The 9,856-nt window shown below is 38.8% G+C and overlaps 1 protein-coding gene across 1 annotated transcript; it reads left to right on the forward strand.

Moving 5' to 3' along the window:
- The first annotated feature begins 2,163 nt into the window (after positions 1-2,163).
- On the forward strand, positions 2,164-9,856 carry dio2 (iodothyronine deiodinase 2). The gene is made up of 2 exons (XM_027157036.2): positions 2,164-2,391; positions 6,486-9,856. The coding sequence occupies exons 1-2, from the start codon at positions 2,164-2,166 to the stop codon at positions 7,047-7,049; spliced, it is 792 nt and encodes a 263-aa protein (XP_027012837.1). The 3' UTR covers positions 7,050-9,856.

The raw sequence follows: 9,856 nt of genomic DNA on the forward strand, positions 1-9,856 counted from the left end.
AAACAAACAAATGGTCGGTCAATCAATCAAATAAAAGTATAAACAAAATAATATATTAAAAAATATTTATGAATGAATGACTGAATGAATGACTGAGTGAGTGAGTGAGTGAGTGAGTGAGTGAGTGAATGAATGAATGAATGAATGAATGAATGAATGGCCAGTTTCATGGGTGGATTAATAAATGAATAAACAAATAAATAAATAAACAAATAAACATATTGATGATGCAAGTAATAGCTAGATAAATGAATGAATGAATGAATGAATGAATGAATGAATGAATGAATGGCCGGTTTCATGGGTGGATTAATAAATGAATAAACAAATAAATAAATAAACAAATAAACGTATTGATGATGCAAGTAATAGCTAGATGAATGAATGAATGAATGAATGAATGAATGAATGAATGGTCAAATGAATAAAGCAGGCAAATAAAATGGGTGCATGGATGAAGAGGAATAAATAAATAAATGGATAGATAAATGAATAATATTTTAATGAACAACTGCATGGACGAATCGTACATATCGATGGATTTATGGACGACTCAGTGAATAAACTGATGGATGGGTGGATGGATGGATGGATGGATAACAACCTGTAAAGGAAACAAACAAAAGGATGGATGGATCACAGAATTAAGAATAAACAGATTCCTTACATTTCATACTGATACAATGATCGTAGATGTTGCACTTTTAAAAATGATATTAATAATTATACTGTATATTTACTCCATTATTATCTGTTATGATTATTAAGATGTATTTTTTAATTTTTTGAAATCATCAAGAAGCTTTTCTGTGCCACATTCCAGGTATTCAACAAAAGAAAATCCAGGTTAATTTCATTTTTTGCCTCAGCTGACACGGTTCACGTCTGACTTACATTTCAAAGCATCTGAGTCTCAATTCAACAGCCATCATTATTAAGATGTTCAAAAGTTTTCATCCTCCTTGACACGCTCTGCTTAGTTCACATGAATACACCTTATTAAAGGATCTGATGACTTTAAAACACTCTGCACTTGTCCAAGACTTGCTTGAGGCATAAAAAGTTCAGCAGGTTCAAACTCTCATGCAAAGAAACTGTGAGCAGTTGCAGTAAGAGACAATGAACATGAGAAAAAGCAAACCATATGTATGTGACCATAATACAATGACCTTCCGCTCGGAGAAGGGAAAAGAAAAGAGAAATAAGAGAGATGTTGAAGCGATTGCGGAAAAATAGGAGAAGGAGTAAAAAAAAAAAGGGCAGAGATTCCTAGAATTGTAAGGAATTCATTGATGTCAGCGCCATGATGGAGCCAGAGCTTATCCTTATGTGATAAAGGGAATATACCCCAATGTGCTCTCTCTCTCTCTCTCTCTCTCTCTCTCTCTCTCTCTCTCTCTCTCTCTCTCTCTCTCTCTCTCTCTCTCTCTCTCTCTCTCTCTCTCTCTCTCTCTATATATATATATATCTGTCTCTCTCTCTCTCTATCTCTCTCTCTCTTTATGTCTCACTCTCTCTGTCTCTCTCTCTGTCTCTCTCTCTGTACATGGCACAGCATGTGTTGTGAGGTGGAACCCTGCAGAACCCAGTGGAACCCACATGGACTTGTGAGACTCCATAATCTATAAGCATTGGTAATGATATCCAATATGTATTAATTATTTATTTTCAGTATTCATGTATTTCTGTAAACCCAGGCTACCAGGTAAGTGTTAATTTATCTCTGGATCGTGTTTATTTCCGGTCTCGGCAGCGTCCCAGTGTGTCGTCACGACAACTCGTGTTTTTTTTTCTTTTCTTTCCCAAAGCGGTATTAAAAAGAGCGCTGCGTGGGACAGGAGGTTTCTGTACCCGTTTTGCGCTTCAGGGGAATCTGTGAAAAGTTTTTTTTTAAAAGTGGGCAGGCAGTGCGCAAGGTTCGGCCCCGCGGCTCGTGCGCTCTGACTCCCTGTCTGTGTGTCTTTGGTGGTGGAGAACCTGGGAACCTTCCTCCTTCCATCCATCAGCAATTAATACGTTTTGCTTGTGTGGCATCGGAAAGAAGGAAAGGAGAGCCTAAGGACAGACAAACAAACAAACAAACAAACCCACAAACAAACCGAAAAGAAAGATGCGCCTCGCGCGGTGAAGAGTCGGTGCGCGTCACCTGTTGCGGGATAAAGCATGGGAGTGCTGAGCGCGGACCTGCGGGTCACCCTGCAGATTCTGCCAGGCTTCTTCTCCAACTGTCTCTTCTTCGTGCTCTACGACTCGGTGGTGCTCGTGAAGCGCGTCGTGTCGCTCGTGAGTCTCTCGTGCGGCGGCGGCGGCGGCGCTTGGCAGCAGCGCATGCTCACCTCGGCCGGCGTGCGCTCCATCTGGAACAGCTTTCTGCTGGACGCCTATAAGCAGGTGAGCAAGTGTGCAAGCGTGCGTGCGGCATAATGCGTGCGTGCTGCATAATGAACTCTCAAGCACATAAATCACTTGTGAAAACATTTACGAGTGCTGACACAGATCTGGCAAATATTTCAGTCTGTGCCTAACATTTTAGTTTCTTGGATTATTTTTTCTTTCGTTTCTTTTCTTTTCTTTTCTTTTCTTTTTTTTTTTTTTTGCTGATGAAGCGTGCAGAAGTTCCAGGAATTGAGTGAATCTTGTAAATAACTTGTGTTGACATTCACGAGTCCTGAGACAGATCCATTATTGAAGCTAAGTAATGACTACAAACTACTAGAAACATGGTGTTTGATTGGTGAGACAGAGCTAACAAATATTCCAGGTGATGCACAAGCAGACAACATATAACAGTGACATCCTGACAGTTTTCAGAAGGTGCACAAGACTTTTACACAACAATTCATCATGTTTCCAACATCCTGGATTTATTTCTGTCTTGCCAAAATAATGTCAGGATTTCAGTGCATTTCATTGTATATTTATGTATATATATACATTATATACATATATGTGAATTAATGCACGATACTGTGCAAAAAATAAAAAAAATAAATGAATGGTAATGATGGAACTCTAGAGAGCAGTAAATAGACTTAAGTCAATATTTAATGTTTATTTGATGCTTGGCCTTTAGAATGCACCAGTAGTCTCCGGTAGACTTTGTGGAAATTGTCTCATTATGTTTGTCTAAGCCTTCACAGCCTTCATTATGCTCTTTAAAAAAATAAAAGGGTGCTTTAGACTTTAACACAGTACAGAAGTAAACACCTTTTATTTTTTGGGATAAACCCGAAGCCTCTAAAAACATTTACTGCTGACAGGGTTAGAAATTTTACAGTAAAGCAATATTATAAAACACATAATCCATATTGATATAGCTAATTTAGCTGATAGGGGACATGAATGAGCTGAAGGTTAAGGGTTTTTCTCACACACCCAACCACAACAGTTTGGTGGTGTTGGGATTTGAACATATGACCTTCTGATCTGAATCTTAAAGCTTTAATGTTTCCGCAACTAGTTCAAGCAGCTTGGGTTGCCTCAACTCGTATTGACTCGACCCAGCTGTGTTAGTTGCAGCTACGTTTTTAACGCTTTGAGTTGCAGATCAGATGGTTGTGGGTTCTACACACATGCCTCGGTTGTCACTGTGAGCAAAAACTTTCATTTAATTTGTATCATAAATCATTTAACCTCAGTAATAAACTTCTCTTTAATAAACAAACTGCACATTGTAAAACTTTATGATGGGTGAAGGTAGAAAGGAAAGTATCGCTTCAGCACACAAGCAGTCAAGACATTTCATCATTCAAAACTTAAATGACATAAATTAAAGTTCATTATATAAAATGTCACGCATTGTAAAGAAAGTTAAAGAGAAGCAATAAGTTGTAATAACTTACTAAGACTCTTGTTCAACAGTGTGAGTTATTAAGGTACTTTCTATAAATATCTTTACTGTACATTTTTACAGCGCTTTATCTTGGAACCCTGATGTATTATATTATATTATATTATATTATATTATATTATATTATATTATATTATATTATATTATATCATTTTATATTATAGCAGTTTACTTCAAATAGGATTTCAGTTGTTTCTCGTGATTGTATTTTTTTTTACACAACTTTCAACTTAAAAGCCACGATTATTATTTTTTTCTTAAAAACAAACTAATTTACGTCCAAAAGTTCATCAACGGTTACATGAAAGACGTGATCTTTAATAGTACGAGTTGCTCTTTAAAGCTTTACAGCACGTTTAGCTACGTCACAGGATGTTACGGATTACTGATGCACCATTAAGGGGAAAACATCCTACACATGCTCGATGGAGCCGAAACGAACAGCACTGTAGTAGTGCTACGTGTTACTGAATCTGACACCTTTACGAACCACCGTTACCACTTTAACACACAAATGTGTCTGTCCCGGTCGCTTGAATGGAACCTTCTAGAAGGGTGGTCATGTGGTCCGTGTAAGGTGAATGAGTTTAATCCCATCTTCAATGTCAGATTGGGAATAATCTGTTCTGTCAGTTAAAATGTCCAGAATTAAAACAACTAAGTTAAATGAAATTCGATCATCTTATGCTTTTGACTGGAAGGAGGTCCGAAAGGTTTGTGAAGCCTTCACTTGAGTATGGTTTTAGATGCTAATGTATTTCACTTTTTTAATAAAAATTATTTACATCCTGAAAGTCCAGGATGTTCTTGATGCCACCATATCAGCAGTAAGGAAGTAGAGCTTGGTAGCTTTATGTCTGAGAGTGAAGATACTTGAATAAGTTGACATCAGGAAGTAAATGCTGGAGGGTCAATGGAAGGCATGGCTCCTGATCTCTGATGGTCACCTTCTGGTAATAAGCTGAGATTTAATGGAAACTCAGTGGGCATAATGGACATTTGTACAGTAGGCTGTAGAGACTTTGCAATGTAATTATCTAGACAGAGCTGGAGAATATTATTGTAGGAAGCTCATTTTTTTTTTTTTTTTTTTTTTTTTTTTTACCACACACACCAATCATATATGTTGCACTTTTCAAAAAGATCTCAAACACATAATTATCTTTTAGACCGAAGTGTAAAATGTACTCTAACTTTCTTACTTTGTGGGTTCCAGCTGAGATACAAAGAAAAGAAGAGTTAAGTACTCTTCATTTTTAAACTTTTTCTTTTTTGAAAGCCTTACTGGAGAAGAACGCTCTGAGAAATGAAGATGTCTTATCTCTGGCGTGATTCTGTCAAGGCCACATCTTTGTGTGCAGCTTTACAGCTCTGGGAATTATTTTATTGGACTTCTGATGTACTGCTAAGTAAAGATACTCCTCATGTAAGAGCTAGTTCGGTACCTTTATACCCCGGAGTGCGTTAAAAGATTTATTTAAGAGTGAATAAAGTTAAAGTTGAACTCGAACTTATTTTTATTTCTTTATTTCTTAAAGACAAGAAATTATTCAGTTGTCCTGGGATTCATTTGATCTGCTATTTTTAATATTGTTCGGTTTGCGTATTGAAGTATACTACTTGGCATAAAACTGCTTCTCGGTCAAAGATAAATCCGTGCAGTAGAAAGAATGAGGAACTTTGCTCTCCAGACAGTCAATGAACTCGCAGGACAAGGGACGATGGCCTTTAAGCTTGTCTATAAAAGTCTAGGTCTCAGTGGATGTTACTCTTTAACCTGGACTCCAGAGCGATTGCCTAACAGACCGTAGTAAGCTGTAACTGTGCCAGAATAAATGCTTTCAGCATCTTCCGCAGTTAAAGACTGTCAGGTCGTTACGGCACCAAATTCCCGGGCTGATAATCTGATGGTGGAAACGATGAATCACAGCCAGCAAGAGACAGACGTTGCTTTTTTATGATGTTCTAGATCAGGATAAAACATGTTCGGTACTTTGAAATTCTTCAGGGTTTTTCCTCGTCTCTCCAGTGGTACCTCAGACTTCCTCGTTAGGGATCAAAATATGCATCCGGATTTCTGTAAATCTGCTTTGTGACAGTGTTTGCTGTTAAATGGAGTTGAATTAAACGGATGCTAAGAGTCTTTTGTCAAAGGCTGAGAGTTAACAGTGGCCAGTGGGCGTGGCCAGTGGGCGTGGACCAACTTTTTTTGTTTGTTTGTTTGTTTTTAGATATCTTTATCCTCTAAAGCTTTATACGTACAGTAATAAACTTATCGGTCTGGAAATCGTTAGCTTGATTTTCATGCCGTTTCATACTAACTACGTTCTCAGATTAGCTCAGATACGACAACCGCTCGCCTGTCGCTTGCTAGTAAAACTTTATTTTGGAAGATGATCCTTTCTAACCTGTGTCTAGACCTAAAGGATTTAAAGAAACACAAAGAGTGTAATAAATCCCGAACAGACAGAATGTATTGGGTGTGTGTTTGTGTTTGATGGAAAGTGCGTCCATTAAATTTCCTAAGATTTAAACCATCTTCAGTTAGCGAAGACGTGTCCGGATTCACTCTAGTATCTAGTTAACGGGAGGAGGACCTACAGAGCTGAATAACAGTTTAACTCTGTGCTTGCAGGTGAAACTGGGTGAAGCAGCTCCCAACTCTAAAGTGGTGAAGGTTCCTGGGATCTCCGGCTGCCACTGGAGCAGAACGGATGGAAAAAGGACAGACGAGTGTCGCCTGCTGGACTTTGAAGCGTCCGATCGGCCCTTGGTGGTCAACTTCGGCTCGGCCAGCTGACCCCCATTTGTGAACCAGCTCCCGGTCTTCCGGAGGCTGGTGGAAAACTTCTCGGACGTGGCGGACTTCCTGCTTGTCTACATCGAAGAGGCTCATCCGTCTGACGGATGGGCGGGACCGCCCATGGAACTGTTCCCGTTCGAGGTGAGGAAACACCGCAGCTTGGAGGAGCGCGTGGTGGCGGCACAGAGGCTCGTCGAGCATTTCGCTCTGCCGCCACAGTGCCGGCTGGCGGCCGACTGCATGGACAACAATGCCAACGTGGCGTACGGCGTCGCCTACGAAAGGGTGTGCATCGTACAGAAGAATAAAATCAGTTATCTGGGAGGGAAGGGTCCGTTTTATTACAACATTAAAGACGTACAGAAGTGGCTCGAACACAGCTATGGGAAGCGGTAATCTTTCACGCATGATGGAATAGTTAATTTTTTTAATAAAGGACAAAAAAGATGACGCCTACCGCTAAAGCTCTACAGGCTCCAGTGGCGACGTGAACTCTCTCTGGAAGTCGCCTGAATTCTCTGAAGATCGTCAGGAGAGTTTTCTGAGTGGAATCCCAACGTTCCTGAGTTATTTCTCTAAACAGTGACGGCAGTCACTAAACAAGAGACTAAACCGAGCATTGCACTTCGACTTTTATACTTTGATAGGATGAAAAAAAAACCCTGTGTATGCACTATAAACACCTATAAACACTGCGCATTAACAGTAGTATTATTAAAGCTAAATAACATGCATCGCTTTGCAGAACCAAACTGCCGAATCGTGGTATCAAGCACAAGCTCACGGCTTTTAATATACGGAAGAAATATAATTTATTTTTGTTGATGTTTGTGTTTGTTGTTTTAAATGTTTACGTCGAGTTTTGTTTGAAGTAGACAATCATGCGTAGTTTCTTCATCAGTTTTATTTGTGCTTGTTAACACTTTATCACAGGATAAATCACATCTGCCCCAGGGGAAAAAAGTCATTAATGGAAGTCTTGGCAAACACCCAAATATGAAAATTATATATATATATATATATATATATATATATATATATATATATATATATATATATATATATATATATATACACACACACACAATCATGTATTTCTGGAAATACAGTTTCTATGAAGGCAACAGATACATAACATACTTTAAACCCATTCATAAGGCATTATAATACATTCGTTAAGTACACTTTACACACTATACAGTCATCTCTCTTATGCTTTAAAGAGGGCGACTCGTAACACGAAGCAAAACGGTTTCACTTGGTTCTTCAGACTTTATTACTTAAAGTCTGCTTATAATAATTAGGTTGCTAGTATTACTCAGTCTGCTAACAATACTCTCAGTCTTCTAGCAATACTCTCTGTCTGATAGTAATACTCTCTGTCTGCTAACAATACTTGCTAACAATACTCTCTGTCTGCTTGTATTACTCTCAGTCTGCTAGCAATACCCTCAGTCTGCTAGCAATACTCTGTCTGCTAGCAATACTCTGTCTGCTAGCAATACTTTCAGTCTGCTAGCAATACTCTGTCTGCTAGCAATACTCTCAGTCTGCTAGCAATACTCTCAGTCTGCTAACAATACTCTGTCTGTTAGCAATACTCTGTCTGCTAGTAATACTCTGTCTGCTAGCAATACTCTCAGTCTGCTAGCAATACTCTGTCTGCTAGCAATACTCTGTCTGCTAGCAATACTTTCAGTCTGCTAGCAATACTCTGTCTGCTAGCAATACTCTCTGTCTGCTAACAATACTCTGTCTGCTAGCAATACTCTCAGTCTGCTAGCAATACTCTCAGTCTGCTAACAATACTCTCAGTCTGCTAACAATACTCTCTGTCTGCTAACAATACTCTCAGTCTGCTAACAATACTATCAGTCTGCTAACAATACTCTCTGTCTGTTAGCAATACTCTGTCTGCTAGTAATACTCTCTGTCTGCTAGTAATTCTGTCTGCTAGCAATACTCCCAGTCTGTTAGCAATACTCTCAGTCTGCTAGCAATACTCTCAGTCTGCTAACAATACTCTCAGTCTGCTAGCAATACTCTCAGTCTGCTAGCAATACTCTCTGTCTGCTAGCAATACTCTCAGTCTGCTAACAATACTCTCAGTCTGCTAGCAATACTCTCAGTCTGCTAGCAATACTCTCAGTCTGCTAGCAATACTCTCAGTCTGCTAACATTACTCTCAGTCTGCTAGCAATACTCTCTGTCTGCTAGCAATACTCCCAGTCTGCTAACAATACTCTGTCTGCTAGTAATACTCTCTGTCTGCTAGCAATACTGTCTGCTAGCAATACTCTCAGTCTGCTAACATTACTCTCAGTCTGCTAACATTACTCTCAGTCTGCTAACATTACTCTCAGTCTGCTAACAGAACTGTTCTGAAAGTCGACTGTTTTCTAAAGATTAGCAGTATGTCAGAATTCATCTGTCAGTATTTTACACTCAGTAATAATTTCTAAGCTAACATCATTATTTCATCCCTTATTAACTGCAAGTAGCTACATTTAAAACTGTTTTAAAAGATAAAATACATCTCAAAGCTTAGCGAAGGTTGTTATAATCTGCCATTCATAGAGATTCTCATAAATATTCAGTAAAAACATGTCAAATTATTTATAAATATATTACAGTGTGTCACGAATGAATTTATGGCCTTCACAGTGAATGTAACATAGTTTTTTTTTATTTGTTTTGTTATAGATGTCATTTTCTTGACGATCCTCTAAAAAGGCACTAATTTAAAAAAGGGATTTTTTTTGTGTATTGTATGTTTTGTTTTGGTGAAAGAAAAGAAAATTGGTTTATTTGATTTAAAACAGAATTTACCTCACGGGTTTGCTTAAACATTGCATTTTGAAGGTAATTATTTATAACACACACACACACACACACACACACACACACACACACACACACACACAAACACACACACACCTCTACAGATGTTCATTTGTGTGTCAAAGACAAACAGGTGTGTGAATGAAGGCCACTGACGAAAGGATCACGCGATCCTGTCTGTGGTTGGATGAACCTTCACACCTCTTTGTCCGGATCTGAACTGAACGTTCCTGTAGATGCTCCAGATTCAGCTTTCCAGCGTATCTCCTACACCTCGTGTTTTTCCCCCCCGCGACACGTGCTGTGCGACCGGCTGCTTTCTTGCAAGTAAACACAAATAAAGCTCAAACTTTTGCTCCTGA

This window comes from Tachysurus fulvidraco, chromosome 12 (genome assembly GCF_022655615.1).
Source record: "Tachysurus fulvidraco isolate hzauxx_2018 chromosome 12, HZAU_PFXX_2.0, whole genome shotgun sequence".
NCBI lineage: Eukaryota > Metazoa > Chordata > Actinopteri > Siluriformes > Bagridae > Tachysurus > Tachysurus fulvidraco.